Genomic DNA, 16,399 nt, shown 5'->3' with positions numbered 1-16,399 from the left:
CAAAGAAAAAAATTTTTAAAATTCAGCCAGGAGTGAGGGAATCTTGTTTTTCTCAGCAGTGATTAGACTAGGCTGATCCATATGTATTTAGTGACATTACAGAAGTCAAGGAAAATTAAAAAATTAACTACAAGGGGACAGGCATTTAATAGTGTTACCTAAAACTCAATCTTTGTTTCTTAATTTTTCTGTATCAATTTGAATAACCAGTATTTTGGACAAAAGCAAGATTTTTCATAAAGCTTCACATACTGTGTACACCAGCAGAGTACACCGTGTTTCACAAGAAATCTCTGTTCTGCTACAACAGAGCTCTTGCAAAACCAGATGTGCTCCAACACGTTAAGACTTCTGATATTTTTAAAAAAACAAAAGTAGACTATCACAGGGAAAAAAAGTACTGTCAGTGACCCTCCACATCACCTTTATAGCTTATAAGCCTAGCATAGCTACTACACACATAGGTGTGTAATACAGACTACATTTTAACACTTCTTCAGATGATCTCTCAGTGCAAACAGTGAGGGTAAACTCAGTAGTACAGTTTTCAGTATATCATTCCACTAGACTCGTGAATGGTTATTTACATGGTCATTATTTCCACAGATTTCAATGAAGATAAATAATCAAGCCTTTAAGTCAACAAACCAGACTTCTTCTCTTGTTCCAGCATCTCCTTTCCTAGCCAGGGATCTTTTTTTGGTTTATGTGCAATATTAATTTTCATCAGCCCAGCTGGAGCGCCATCTTCCTATCCCTTCAAGAACATGTTTGTGAGCAAACTGCGAAACACACTGGATTATCACTCTTGAACACTGGATTCCCCAGTCCATACATCTTCTGCACCAACAGCACCAAAGCAAAATAATGCCTTTGTTAAAGGACCTGCCTCCTTGTTACCTAACACTTGGATCTCTCGCAATTATGGCCAGCAGAAGGTAACAATGAATGCTAGCTAACCTTGCCAATGCAATACCATGTGTGGTCTTCACTGTGACTTTAGCTAACTTTATTCCGTGGGGGAGGTGAGGGAGATGGATACAGGGAAGGGAAGACCACACCTACTACAAGCCTGAGCATCAGGCATGTACTTTTATATACTGGGGCAGAAGCACTGTACCTTGTCTTGAATGTAGTGGACCATTTCAGGGAAGGCAGGCATCTGCTTCCCAGAACTCTCCTTTTCATTTTTACCAGGAAATGTTCTCAGCACCCGCTGGGCTTCTCCATGTACCTCCTCCCGCCTTTCAGAAGAAAAGATAAGACAGAGGTGTTATTTGCACAGAACAAATGACCTGTAATGGGCAATAAGGTATCTTGGGAAGCTGGGGGAGAGATAACACTTTTTAAGTAAGAAGTGGGTTTTTTTGAAAGGAAGGAAAAAAATGCTTGCATTAGAACTTCTATTGATTTGTTTATTTTAGAAGGGTAAGAAAAAGGATAGTGATGAGTGGCCTCTACAAAAGAGGCTGGATAAGCCCACTTCTGCTCCTCTTACATCCTGCTAGTGTTCACTGGTTCCTGGTTACCACACCCTTGTTTTCCTGTCTGCTCCTCCTCTCCATCACTTCCTATATTCAAGCTTCAGCTGACACCTGTCAGGTTTATCACTATCTACTTAGCAGAAGGTCAACTCCTGAAACAGTGCTGACACTGCAATGACAGAAAAATTTGTTGCAATTGATCTATTTAGCTTCCCTTAGTTACATAATAGCTAATCACATCAAAACCCAAGCAATTAAGTAAGCTGGAAAAAAATCCACCACTTAAATTGCAGTAACAGAAAAAGGCAGATGAAACTACTACTGTAATTTAATCAGTCAACTACTCCTCAGCAGAGTGGCAGCTCTCACAGATGCATGCTCCTGACTCAAGCTAAAAACAGACTGATAGAATTTGCCAGGAAAAAATAATTTTTAGCCACTGTAAAGATTATTTCAGTTAATGCATTTTTGCTTCTCAACTGCAATTGATCATTAACATGAAGTGCTTTAGTGACAGTGGTTCATCTGAAACAAGAATCCAAGCCAAAGACTACCATAAGGCACAGCAACAGTCCTCCACAGAACACTGTCACAGAATGCCCCTGTGTAAAGGATAATTTCCAAATCATCATACTTGATTTTAGTAAGCAAGTTTTTATGTACATACGAACACACATACAGATGCACTTATATTTCATCCAAATATATACTGGATGCAAATGTGTGTGTGTGTGTGTGTGAAAATTAAAAGGAAAACAACTTACGGGTCTCCTGCAGCTAACAGGAGTAAGTATCTGGAAGGGATATGATCTGGAGGGAATACCGTGCTAGCAAATTTCACAGCCACTTGACGTACTTGAACTTCAGGCTTAGAGAAAGAAAGACACAAACATACTGTTGAGTTTTAAAATAAACATGCTAACGACCTGCATTCTCCCCTTTTAAATCATCAGTCATCTGCTTTGTCCTTTGGTATGAACACGACCCAAAGAATTTTGACATTTTGAGACACTGTTCTTGCTAACTCTTCATATTGCAGGAGACAGGGAAAACAAAAGCTAGCTCCTCATATAAACATATACAAGTGGAAAATAAAATGTTTGATTAAATACATGCACATTTTTTTGAATCACAAATCAGGGTTATCACTAATTCTTAGACAGCTCAACTGCCCCAGCCAGGCAGTGCTGAAATGAAGAATGATATACATCATCTATCCACACAAAACAGATCTGCACTTAGGAGCAGCACAGCCAGAGGTGGAAAAGAAACATTAGGTTAGGGTCGTCATTCTCTTTGCTGTATTCAGATAGTCTCAAAATGGTATTGCCTAGTGACTTAGATTGCTCAAGCACCCAGGCAAAAGAGTCATCAGCGTGAAAATAGTCTCTTACACAGTTACTAGTGCAACCACTAGAAATACCTCTACAATCACCCTGAGTACCCATGCAAGCACAGAGTGTGCAACACCTACTCCTTCCGAAAACCCAGACTTCTGGGGAATTCTGAACACAAGATGACACTCAGTAAGAGAGTTAGTGAAGTGTAGTTTCCTCTGGGTTAGTATCTCAAGGCTGAGTTCCTGGGGAGGTTCTCAGGTGCCTTATAATGTTAGAAATCTCGCAGCACACTGAAAACCCCACTTAGCAGTGAATGACCCTTTCTACCAAGCTCTTGCTTTCACAAAGTATTTCACAAGATACAGTCCCTGAAGTAAGGATACTTCTCAAAAGTTTTCTTAGGAGACTATGAGAGACACACAGTGTAATCACAATGGCTTTGTTTCTTTGCAAACCATAACACAAATAGAAAACTGCATTGTCTCTCTTCTTGCAGCCACAAATATTAAAAATATTTCATCTGAGCATACACAACCCCCCTTCTCCCAGATCAGCCAATACATTCAGTAAGAAAAGGGAGACCTGTTCCAAAAATACACCACAGGAAGTGTCAGGAAACAGAAAAACAACAAATAGCTCTTTTTTAAAGGTACTTAATTTTGACTCCACTGAAAATACCTTTATTAAGTATGAAGCTACAAGAATTTCCATCAGGGTACGCTGGGCTCCTTCCAAGTTACTGTATGCTCCAACCATCATAGACAAAGCCTCCTGAATGGCAAGCCTAGTATCAGCATCTTCCTGCAGTACAAAACCAAGAGTTTTCACTTTACAGCGTACAGTAACAAGAATTAAGCAAAACCAGCACAAAATATTAATAATTTCCCAAAACACCATCAGCACCCACCTTGCATAAAGCTTCAAAGAACTGCTGTACCAGTGCTATATCCTTGGTAAACAGCTGAGGCATTCGGCTGAAACGAGATATTTTAATCCATGAAGTTTTTGTTTTTTTTAAATTGAAATGCTTCACATTTCATTGGTCTTCCCCTCATCCCACATTTTAACTGCCAAACAAAGCAAAGTCAGCACAGAAAGTTTGCTCTATCTTATCCATTTCCACCATGGAGCAGTATACCCGCACTTAAGACAGTTTGGGAAGTGAGGTATTCTATGGACAATCCTTCAGATCACCAGCATATCACCAAACATGTCACTTGTCTAGCTTTATGCCCTCTGCTTTTTGCTGTACATTCCTTAAATTGACGTTTTTAACAATCCAGAAAATGGAACCATTTCTTAAATTCTGTGCATAATTCATGAGCAGCCACTAATCGCTGCTAGAGAAACTATCAGCTAAAAACATTTCTTTTTGCATCTTTGGAGATGTCACCAGAAGAATGCTTTTCTCTGCACTGTATACTCAATTTACAGGTGGCATAAAGCTTGCTGCTGATAAATCAACAGATTACTCTGGAAAAATTATGCAATGCTCCAGTGCTTAAACGGCGCTTCAGTTACCTGGAGAGCTTTCCAACCGCTGAATATGCCATTGACAGCAGTTTTGAATCCTTGAATGATAAAACAATAAATAAAATTCAGCAAAACCAGAAAAATATAATGGCATATCTTTTATAATTAAATATTTACTTTAAATTCTGTCTTCAAAGCGCTTGAATAGGTTTTCATGGATAAAGAATCCTGGAACATAAGATAATCATAGCCGAGAATAAAAGCATCAGGTAGGAACAGAGGGAGCAAGCTTTTCCAGCAGAAACACAAAATTGCATATGGTGACAAAATGTAAATCTTCCTTCTGGTCTCAGCTAATCACATTTTATTTCAAAAGAGACAGCTAAGTAGATTCAGCAAGTATACGAAACAGTAGCAAAGACACAGAAACCTTCTGCTGGCCCCGAACAGCAGCTTTACCCATAGGATGCTGTCTGCACAACAGATGCTACAGATGACCAATGCAGCACATTTATATGTGGGCTTACTTCCTCCTGAACATTCCTTTTTCATGCCCTTCCCAATGGCAGGGGAGGCCTATACTTTGGAACACCGACTCAGGCCAGAAGGTCACGACCAACAGTTCAAATGAACGAGCAAGAGGATCAAAGCTGCAGCAGGTGATCTGCAACATCAGCCCTTTGTCAGATATATGTAGGGGTACTGTGGGGAATTTGCCTTCTGAAACGGCAGCGGAAAGACTTCAGGCCAGACTGGCATTTGCAGTTTTGTTTGTAACACTGTTCCCACAGCAATACCATCCCTGGACAGAGAGGATGGAAGGTATTACAAGCAGGCCTATAGAGCTGCTTATCACAACAGGATGTATGCCTGGAGCTGAGGCCCCTGTATGCACCAGAGTAATGAGCAACAAGAGCAAGATGCTACTGTGCCCTCACTCTTCAGATTACCAACATGTTGATTTCATGAGACTTTGCGAAGTGTCCAGACACCTATCCATAGCTGTCAAACAAATAAAACAGTTTTCCTATATAGCCTTTTATAGCATTTATTTCTCTTCAACATTTCTTAATAGGTATCTTTTGATAGCCATCTCGAGCAACAACAAGAACACTTTATCAGTTTCCATCACAAAGGTATTTGTCTTTTGCTTGTATTCATATGAAGAATTATAGCTCTACAGCAAAGAATCTTTCAGCTTACCTCTTTGTATTCATTGATCAGCTTTGTAAGTCCATTTAAAAGCATTGGGCCTAACGGCTTTATTTTACTTTCTGGACAACTGCAATTAGAGACAAGAATAAACAAAATACTATCTTTTGCATCCCTTTTAAGTATATTCTGTCAGTTTCATTTTTTCCTCAACTTTAAGCTGAGAAATTACATTTTAATGTGTGCAAGCACACACACACAGATTTCAGGATTAAAGAAAAAAACCCGACTTTCTACGAGTTTTACATAGGTAGTAAACAGGCTTCCAGACAAATAGCTAAAAAACCACTGTGCTCTCTAAATACTTACATGATACAGATATGATGCACAAACTGCAAGGACAGATTTCTCAGTTTTGCATTTGTGTTTGCACCAAAAAGTCCATCATAAACCACCTGGCCAAAAGGAATAAAGAGCAGATCAGAAAGGTCTGGCTTCACTTTCAAAGGTTTTCTAACTCCCCTTCTTTAAACACTATCATCAGTAACAGCGCTTCCATCCCCTAAGTACTAGGGGAACTGTAATATCAAGCTCATTGGGAAGAGCAGCTTTGCAATGTAAACATTACCTGAATGTTAGCTGGGAATGTTTCTGCAGCTTGCCTGGATCGCAGAAGATGAGGAACTATCTTTAATTTAACACGGGTGCTGACTGACTCTCGTTTCATTTCTGGTTTCAGAACAGATCCCTGTCAGAAACAGAGTTCAAATAATATAGAGCATCACTGGACAACTACTTTTAAGTTAGCTAAATTACTTTCCATTGCAAATCAGAACACACTGGGACAGAGAAAGAAAATTTATTCAACAGCAAAAATGTTCAGTGAGAGCAGAAATCAAAGGAAGCGACAGATTTAAGAAATCTGTGTCTTCTCCAAATAAAATAAGGCAACTAAAATTAAAGCTTCACAAATTAAGCAGGTATGGCATTTTGAAGGCTTACCTCCTTGGTTTTCAGTGGTATATCCCCGAGATACACTTTATACATTTTGTTGATGATAGCAGGATTGTTCCAGTCAATTAAACTAAAGAAAAAAACATATTTAACACCAACATGTTGTGATTCTGACCTTCAATTACTTTTAAAAATATGTATTTCATAACGTTTCACATCAAATTCATATTCTTTGCTGAGTTTTAATAGATCTAGTTTGACTTCTAATCACTCCTCCCACATGAACATAATATATAATCATAAAGAATGTGATTACAAATTTCACATACAAATTATGACAATACAATTCCAAATAATTTGTGAGAAACCTACATGCTCCCTTCTCTCCCACTGAAACAAGACATATAAACAACGGCAGCCTACTGACTAAATACAGAATGGTCATCCATTAACAAGCTTCTCCATCTATTTAACCATCTAATACATAACCATCTAATGCCAGCTATTGATGAGACTGTTTGGAACTCACACATACATCCAAGAAACACCCCAGTGAAAACAAGAAGTTAAACATGCATGCTTCAAAAGAAGTGGAAGAGATAACACCATCTCTTTTCTTTCAGATCTGTGAACAAGTGAGCTAGGAAGTTGCAGGGTTTTTCTCATAAAAGACATCGAACATTGCCTATTAACATGCATTTTGCCTACACATGTAATTTGCTCTCTGGGCAAAGAAAGAATACCAACAAAAAGGGAAAGATGAGACAAGCAGCAAAGGAGAGACTGCCTTCCTTAACCAGGCTGGCAACACCTACTAGAATCACCTCCACTGCCACAATGGAGGCACATGAATAGACTCGAATGGAGAAGATTTCCCATTGCGTATTTGACTCCAAGATAAATAGTCCTGTACTTGTAGTAATACAGAAGCCATCTGCACATTTCAAAGGCAGGTCTCTCTTGCTCCAAATCTCCTACATGAGCCAGCAAACCTTGTATGATCAATGACTCAGCAAATAGTACCACAGCTATTGCTCTGGCCTCTTGATGGGTTAGACAGAAGCATTGTCTGTAGCTGACGAAAGGTGGACTGCAGATGAGCAAAAGGTTTAATAATGCAGAAAACGGTGGCTGCCAAGCTTCCTAGACTATAGTCCACTTCACAATTACAGTCTCTTTACCTCCTTAATAAATCAAATGAAAGTATACTTTTCTGGGAAAGACAATATAGGTAAGCTGACCAGTTGTGAATCACTTATAATGCCTTACTGACAATCTATAGTCCATAGAAGGTAATATGGAAACGAAGGAGTAAGAAAATGGCTCAAAAGCAGTATCAAAGATGATTGAAAACACACAGCTAAAGCTGCCAGCTTCATAGCCAGGTGATGTTCCCAGCTACAAGACTGTGAGCCACACCATTCCCAGCCCTGTGTGGATACACAGCAGCTTTGCAGGTATGCAGGGAGACTGCAGCCTTCTCCCTTTCAGAGCACAGTCTCTCTGGAGCACTACATTAATTGCAGCTAGCTCTCCTAGGAACACTAGCACCAACATTTCCAAACATCCAAATCTGTACCTTTGTTTGCTCTTTAGTTCAAGGTCTGCTGCGGTGGCAACACTGTGTCTTGTATCACTGGAGGCTACAACCAGGTGTATAACAGCTTCAAGTTCTGGCACTTGCTCAGCTTCAATGAACTTCACAATCCCCAGCTTACACTATTCAACAGTGGGGAAAGTAAAGGCAGTTACTTGACAAGAAAGCATTACGTTACAGCAATGGTAGCAGTAGCAGTACAGCTGTCTGAAATGATGGCTTCTGCTTGGAAAGGAAAAGTTCATATACTCTCCATCTCTTCAGCTGTACCCTGCTCTTGCCTCCTGCAAAGCAGTCACCTGCAGCAAAGTATCAGCATTACAATTAGGGATATTCTGCAACTTCTCTACTAAATAAGGATGATTCATCCACAGGAGAGAGTTTTGCAACTTTACTATCTTTAGGAGGAAAATGCAAGAGTAGGCTGCAGTCACAGTTGCCTCCTAACTAGCTCCAAGAACTGCTGGCACCTCCCACCCCATCTCACTATAACAAAGTTCCTTACGGCATCATGCAAAGTCCATCAATAAATTTATTCTGGGCAACAAAAGACCTGATCAGAATTAGTTACGTATTCTCCCACCAGCCTTACGTTCTTCTGCCTGTAGCCATCTCTGTTACCAATCCCAGTACGTCAAGAACCAGCCCTGCAGTTTTAAGTACCTGTTCTAGCAGCTCTGGTGTCCACGGACTATCTCCAATTATCCTTTTAGCTGCATAAAAGCTCATCCCTGGAGGTGGCTGAGGGATTCCAGGACCTCCCATGCTACTTGATGAAGAGCCCTGGGCCGAGGGCACGTTTTGTCGACTCTGAGATTCGTTCAATACGAACCTAAGCAGGTGAGAAAGAAGTTTCTTTAGAGGCTTTACCAACCCATGTTGCCAGCTGTATTAGAAGCTGGAATGGAGGAATAAACATAATCTGTCCAACTTTACATATTCTTCCTGAATTAATCCCATGGCTCTGACATGACAGAATTTTACTTAGTTGAGACTCAGTTACCAGTTATCCCAGCATATTCTGCAAGAGCCGTAACAGTCTCATTTTAACTGCCTGAAAACAAACCTGTTAGGAAAGGGAAGGGTTCACTGGCATTTCTGAAAAGAGTTCTCAGGTTACGAAGCAGAAAGAAAGATCTCTTTTGTATTAGAAGTGACTGCTCAAACAGTACTACATTTGATAAACTTGTACTAAAGGCTTTAACAACACTTGCTATGATTTCTATACAAAATGCAAACCTAACAAGGGAAATAATGAAGCATATGCAACAATGAAGTGGCAGGAAACAATCCTTGATATAAAAAAAAAAAAAAGAATAATGTATTGGGAAATGGCAATTTTAGTGCTGGGCAGGGAAGGAAAGCAAAAACCATAAAGGTTAAGTTTACAGATCATAGTCTTTTCAGAACCTGGCTAGTCTAGCTGCACTATGCACACCTCCATACTCCACAAAAGCCATTCCACTTCTCCCTGGATCCTTGGAAGCTGGTCAACACATTAAGGCATCAAAACTGTAGTGCAGAGACCAGCAAGAATTACTTTGCTCCAGACAGCTATAATCTGCACTGCATTCAGCACGCAGGTAACAAAAGGAAGTAAACAGTCTCATCAATATGGATAAACATTCATTCCAAGTGTCATTAGTTAAAACATTAAAACACTAACTTGATGATGGGCTTTAAGCCCTACAGTTAGGTTTTAGGGTTGTTCTACTGCATGCAGACTGGCAAGGCTAATTCACAACTGGGCAATGATTGAGCAAAATTCTACCAGGCATAAATTAGCTGTAAATGGCTGTCTCACTGGAAATAGACATCCGGAGCCACACGCTAGCTGAAGACGCTCTCAGAGCACCTTCTGGAAAGAAAATGAAACCTTCACTCCTACCCTCGTGGTCTCTGAGTATTTAAGAACTTGTCATGCTTGGCCAGAGTACAAAAGCACGGAAGGCAATGCAGTGTCACTGCAAACCCTGAGTACCTGAAACTACAGCCACAGCAGTGTGGGGGTGAAGCTAAAAGCATAAATCTGGGCAAACTAAAGAACGTGAGCTGTGAACAGAGGAGCAAGCTAGGCATTTTAAACTGTAAGATGCAAGTCTCTACACACTCAAATGGTAAGGAACTGGCCCCTGAAACGCTTGATAGGAGCATGGCCTCCAGCAAAGCTACATGAGAAACATCAGATGCTCACTATTTCAAAAAGTCACTCTTTTAGGTTAATCCACTTGGGTGAAAAAAAATTAGATGCTCAGAAAAATCCTATGGGAATCAATGCACTGTCAAAAACCCCCCTGTTCTCCCCCTAGCAATACAAAGACACTAGAAAAGTTGGTGGAAAATAGATTTTGAGAACACATTGATTTTAGACACTATAAGATTCCTAACAAGCAGTGATCAGTACATTCAAGTTGCTCTGTAAATCCTTCTTGCTCTCAGAAACAGTGCTCACACCAAGACATGTCATTACATTTAAAACATTTTTCAGCAGGAGACAGATGAAAGACAAATCTTGTTATTAAAGGTTCAATTCTGGAACTCAGAAGTTTTCAGATACTATGCTGGCTTAAGACCTTGGAGGAATAAGCCTTAAAACTCAACTGCAGGAAGATGAGCACATATTTTGATTTGGCTTCTATTTTAAAGATTTAGTTATTTAACAGATAGTTCACGTGTCTCATAGCTTCACTTTGATCCCAAAAGAGGTCAAGGACAGAACAGCGTAACACCTAATTAAGCAGAAAAAAAAGACATTTTATTAAATAAGGAAGATGGTGATCCCATTCTTAAAATTAGGGTCCTGCTCTGTGTCTTACTGAAACTCGTAACTGGCTTCATTCAAGCTAGGAAGTAGCAGCTTATTTTAAATGAGTTTCCCAAGGTACAACTCATGTTTCACACACAAAGAACACATCAATACTAGAGAAGACTTGGATTAACTGTTACTTACCCATAAGGCATAAGAAGAACATCCAACATGAAGTCCAAAAGCAGCTGTACAGTCTTTGGTTTTTCAGCAAGATTAAATGGATAAGAGGCTGCTTTCAGTGGTTCGGCAGGGTATTTCATGTGAAAAAGGGTTGGTATTAGAAGATGCATTAGGCTGAAAAACAATTATATTTACTGCAACCATTTAAAAAAACCACATCTGTTTATTCTTAACATTCAAAAGAGAAACTTAACAACAAACATGGTCCTTAATAGCAAAAAAATGGTTAACAAAAGACAAACTGATTCACAATATGGTGGCCTCTATTTGCTACCTGATGCATTTAAAAATGGAAGGCAGAAGACAAACTAGGATTTGTTCTTAAAATAGAACATATATGTCTGCATGCATGCACACAGGCAACCATCTGCAGATGGTGTATATATTCACAGATGAATATACTGATTATATACCAGTATAGTAAAATTTCCCATCTCTTCACTCATGTACTTGCTTTTCACAGACAGGGCAAAACCATGGTCCCTGAGAAGACAATAAAGTATTTTCACACTGTTCTCATGAATGGAAGCAAGATTTTACTGCAAGACCTTTCAGTAAGGTCATTTCAAAAATAGCTTTACACTGTCATAATGACATACAGTGAATGAAGATATGATTTTTATGCCATTTTCCAGTGCCAGCATGGTGGAAACTCATCTCAACGTAAGTAAGAAGCAGGTCCATAATGAACAGTTTTCTCAAAGTTCTTTGTACACACCAGTTCCCAACTTCAGCCTTTTTTTTTTTTTTTTTTTAAATTACAACTTGGTGTTTCAAGTGAGTAAGTACTTTGGTTATCTCACAATTTAGAGTGGCCAGTCTGAGACATTTACTGCTGTTCCTGTTGCTGGACAGAGGATTTAGTGAAGGTCTGGCCTTAAGCGGGAAATGAGAAATTGATGAAGAGTGATGGGGAATATGGACAGGCATATCTGTTACAACACAGACTTCTTATCACGCAGGGAGTCTGCTGCTGAAGATCCTGTATATTATTACAACATTAGACTATATGAATTCTTTGTACGACGCTAACTACTGACTTGCTGATCCAAACTGCACCAGCCAAGAACATCCTAAACAATTAGGATATCACAGGGGGAGAAAAAAAATAATCTTTTAACAATTGATACAATTTATTTTATTGAAACAATACCAACAGAATTCGCTCCAAGGATAAGTAGTTATACCTGTCTTGCTGCGGTTGAGGTTTCCCCTCCATTGCAGTGAGAAGAGTTGGAGCCAATTCACATTGTTTTTCCACAGGCAGACGAGGGTATCCCATCTTAACATAAATTATGGTAAAATTCTAAAGGAGTAGAAAAAGCACGTAGTATTGCAACAGCGCAAAAGAAATACCTGCTCTTTAAACTCTTTTTGTATGTTGTGTTACATAACTGGGTGTTGGAAACAACGTATGTTTTGGGAGACCAATTTCTTAATTCTAAGGCTCATCAGACTAACAGCTATTAAAGGGGAGTCTCTGCAAAACCCAGTCAGAAAACGTAAGAAAATTCAGAAAGGGTTTTCTGAGTAGGTCTTGCTAAACCTCCACTTTAAAAGGATGAAAACAACAGTGCAAAAACCTTCTCTGGCTTCTCTTATTTGCTGCTAATTACACCAAAACCAGCTTTACCTGAGCAACAGCTTCAACGAAAGCAAATGTAATGTTCCCTCTCATCTACTTCCGAAACAAAATAGAAAGCAGTATTGAATAAATAGAAAGTCAGCAGCATAGGCAAGGTTTCTCTTGAAAATGTGTTTCTGTACTATCATGAAAATGCAATCCAAACACAGCCCAGTGACAGGTCAACACTGCAGAGCCATACTGAATACTGGACTACCTAACTGTTGCCATGTCGATCCAAATTCAGCCAAGAACCGTAGAGATAAGAGTTACGCATTCAGCGACCTGGTTGAAACAAGTGTTGAAGTGGGAAGTATGATGCTTCCTTGCAGATGGCACTTGTTAAAATTGTATGAAGCCTCATGGCACAAAACAACATGCATCACTCAGATACATGAATGAAAACAGATTTTTGACATGCCCAGCCAAAAGCACAGTTTATCTTCAAACAAGATCTTATTTTTTTTACTGCTCTACAGAATGCATGCATTCTAGAAGCCCTCAGCTATTTCTAAAGGGTGAACTCCGGATAATCCACTTGCTTAAAGACAATATCACATTATTTCTATGTTACTGCTGCTTAAAATCTAAATATTTCTCCATCAGTTTCTAAGACACTATGTTTTCCATTTATGCTACTTAGGAACGAATAGTCAAATGAGAAGGACAAAAAAAAATTCCTCTGATTTTATCACTTTTTTCATGATGGTCATTTACAATAGATCTACCACAGTTGAAATGAAAATTGTCTTCACAGACAAAAACTTTTTTAAACTATTTTCACTCTTTAAACTACACTGAATGAATCCATCTAGTAAAGTTTCCCCATCTACAAAATAAGGGTTTTTTTCATCTTTTCTTCCTTGGCTAAGCTCCTGACCCTAAAAACACATAAAAATATGGGTTCTTAGGTGTTCAGAGAAATACAGATATTTGAAATAAGACAGATCCTTATGTATCAGGATAAGGGTTAGTTTGCAAAAGGGAGCTTCTAACAATGAATTGACCCTCTACAACACAAACAAGGGCAATTCACGCATTCATGAAATATCAAGCACAATTACCAGTACTTTGGACAGAATCAATAGTGCAGCTGCTTTATGAAACTAGTTTTAACCCAAAACAGACTACCAAGTTTAGTTTAGTTTAAAAAAAACTCTTAAAACATCAACCTCATGACAATAACACACTTGCTAGGAACAATGACAGAGCTAAAAACAGAGTTTCAAAAAATATTCTGCTTGTTACAAGTAAATCAGCAACTGTTCTTGGAAGAACAGACACTTACAGTGACAAAGGACACTGCAGAGGGATCTTGATATTGAACTAGCAATGTCTCTACTGGAAGCTGAATTTTTGGACGACTTTTGATGCGTTTATTCAGATGAACCAGCAGCTCCATGACCTGACAGGAAGAAAACAAAAAACCTGAAAGAGTCACCATTAATTTTACTACATTGAACTTTGCACATCATCCCCAGTCCAGAAGGCAGGCCTATTATAAACAAATCAGGCCTGAGCTTCATGATTATTTAATCTCTAAGAAAATGGCATCCATCATTTATTACATTATCTTGAAACCACTCTGACATGTCTCAAGTCACTAAGACAAACACATAAAAAGTCCCAAACCACACCACAACCAATAACCTCCATTAATAGAAATGTCAATAAGAAATGATTACTGAGGATGACTACACAGTTGGTTACCATCCCCTCAAAACTGAGCCTGCCTTGGAAACCCACACTGCTGCTCTGTCTTGGGGTTGTAGAGTAACTCCAGTTCACAACATGGAACAAAAAAACAATGAAAAAAATGCACCGATGATAAAGTTTTCAAGTAAGCGTATGAAGACAATGCTTGGAGTGGAACAATACTGAACTGAAACCCACCAGGCAAAAGAAGCCTGTGGATAACTGGCTAGCTGAAAAGGGTCACATAGACATAGTCCAGCTGGCTGGACAGAAATGCACATCGCTCTCAGCTTATCTGAAGTAAAGCAAAATACACTGTCTTTGGCTGTCCTTGTTACACAATAACAGGAAGATTTTGGTGGGAAAAGAATGTTGCAGGTGGGAACAGATAACTACAGAAGAGAAACTAGGGGTGGGCTTGGTATTTAGGCAACTAACCAATAATGAGCTTAACTTCTGTAATATGTATGAGCTAATTATAACAAGGCATGAAAGGTGACTGTAAGAGACAATAAAGGAAGTCTGCTGATCACTCATATTGAGTGACTGTGTCTTCCCTCCGTTGCAACAGAAGCCAAAAGGAGCCCTACGCATGTCAGGCAGGAGCAAGGCACAGCCCTGGCCTGGGCAGGCAGAGCCCCAGCAGAAACGTCAATGGGGCCAAACAGCAGCTCTGGGGGAATGGCCCTGGGCTCTGGCAGACTGTGAACTGAGCAGAGGCCAGACTGCATTGAAACAAGAGAAGTGCAGAGTGGTACATTCTCATGATGAGGACTCTCAAGTAGTCGAGCAGGGGCCCAGAGACTTTGTGCAGTCTCTATCCTTGGAAGTTTCTCGAGACTCATCTCTATAAACCCTTCATCATCCTTGCCAGAACTTGTAATGGCCCATTTTAAGCAGGAGTTGGTCTGGAGAACTTCCAAGGTCCTCTCCAAGATGAATTACCCATGATTCTACAATCCCATGGAATAGTTTCTCAGCATAGCATCAGCAAAGTGTCATTTGTAAATCCACTAAATGAGATACCATAATTGAATGGAGGAACTCAAAAAACTACAGACAGCATCCAGTATGGAACAATAGGTTCTTAGAAATCACACCAAACACCTGCATCTTGCCTACAAACCCTACCAGGTTCTCAAGTGACGCGATGCAAAAATGTAAGTAATATGAAGTGGTGTCAGCTCAACTTCAGTAAAACCAGACAGAGCCCGTCCTAGATGCATGTTGACTTCAAGCAACGGAAGTCAAAGAGCCATGGTGGGCATGCTGTCCTGTGTTTGTCATGGCTCATTACCTTGGTATGGTGAAAAAGCAGCTGAATTACTGTCACTGGACTTTGCCATGGAAACTGCAGAACCATATGCTTATTGAGCTGCATATGAGCTAAGACATCACCTTCATATCCACTCCAGGACTAAGTATCAAACAAAACAATGTCCAGCTATAATCTAGAGCAACTGCATAGCTGACCACAAGCATGGGATTGAGACCAGATAAGCCGGCAAGCTAAGTAATGCTGACAGCTACCAAATTTTGCTGCTGCAAAATTATTATAATAGCAGTCACAAATTACTATTATGTTAGAGAGGAAAAAATGTGTCTGCACACACTTTTTTGTGAAGGAAGAGAAACACACAACTACAACAGAGCTTGAGGAACCTGTTCAAGTTACCCACAGTGGCTGGTGAAAAAATACGTGGATGGATTTGGGTATGTCTGAGAGTTTAGCTCATGTCCTGCTTCTCTAATCATTAATATCAGATCAGGGCACTATGGAACTCATCCAGAAGTACTCATGTGACCTGAATCAGGCAAATGTCTGCACATCTGAGTATGACTGCTTCTTACGGTTTTGCTGGCTTCACATGGGTTGCATAAAGCGACACAGTATCCAGTCTGGCACAAATGCTGCCAGTGCATCGCTTGCTTCTTGGAACACATCTGAACCCACAGAGTGAACTCACCCCAGACTAGTTCTTTGTGTGACACTGCTAGGGTAACTGATTTGGTAAAAAAAAAAATCCTAGAGTTGAATCTGTTAAAATGTGGCCTGAAGAGGGATTACCTTTTCAGAGTAAATGGACTAAC

The 16,399-nt window shown here is 39.7% G+C and overlaps 1 protein-coding gene across 3 annotated transcripts in view; it reads right to left on the bottom strand.

Moving 5' to 3' along the window:
- ECPAS (Ecm29 proteasome adaptor and scaffold) overlaps positions 1–16,399 on the bottom strand; it is a 64,386-nt gene that overhangs the window by 36,286 nt on the left and 11,701 nt on the right. For all 3 annotated transcript variants that reach the window (XM_040580631.1, XM_040580630.1, XM_040580632.1), the window contains exons 3-16: positions 13,902–14,018; positions 12,177–12,295; positions 10,951–11,103; positions 8,664–8,832; positions 7,983–8,122; positions 6,452–6,533; positions 6,078–6,197; positions 5,819–5,904; positions 5,501–5,579; positions 4,346–4,395; positions 3,732–3,798; positions 3,503–3,625; positions 2,249–2,352; positions 1,121–1,244 (exon numbers count right to left, since the gene is read on the bottom strand). In XM_040580631.1, the coding sequence (XP_040436565.1) occupies positions 1,121–1,244; positions 2,249–2,352; positions 3,503–3,625; positions 3,732–3,798; positions 4,346–4,395; positions 5,501–5,579; positions 5,819–5,904; positions 6,078–6,197; positions 6,452–6,533; positions 7,983–8,122; positions 8,664–8,832; positions 10,951–11,103; positions 12,177–12,295; positions 13,902–14,018 (1,533 nt within the window). The remainder of the gene's footprint in view (positions 1–1,120; positions 1,245–2,248; positions 2,353–3,502; positions 3,626–3,731; positions 3,799–4,345; positions 4,396–5,500; positions 5,580–5,818; positions 5,905–6,077; positions 6,198–6,451; positions 6,534–7,982; positions 8,123–8,663; positions 8,833–10,950; positions 11,104–12,176; positions 12,296–13,901; positions 14,019–16,399) is intronic.

The sequence above is a fragment of the Falco naumanni genome, chromosome Z (genome assembly GCF_017639655.2).
Source record: "Falco naumanni isolate bFalNau1 chromosome Z, bFalNau1.pat, whole genome shotgun sequence".
NCBI lineage: Eukaryota > Metazoa > Chordata > Aves > Falconiformes > Falconidae > Falco > Falco naumanni.
The sequence above is the reverse complement of the archived record's forward strand: the minus strand, read 5'-3'. Positions and strand labels throughout refer to the sequence as shown.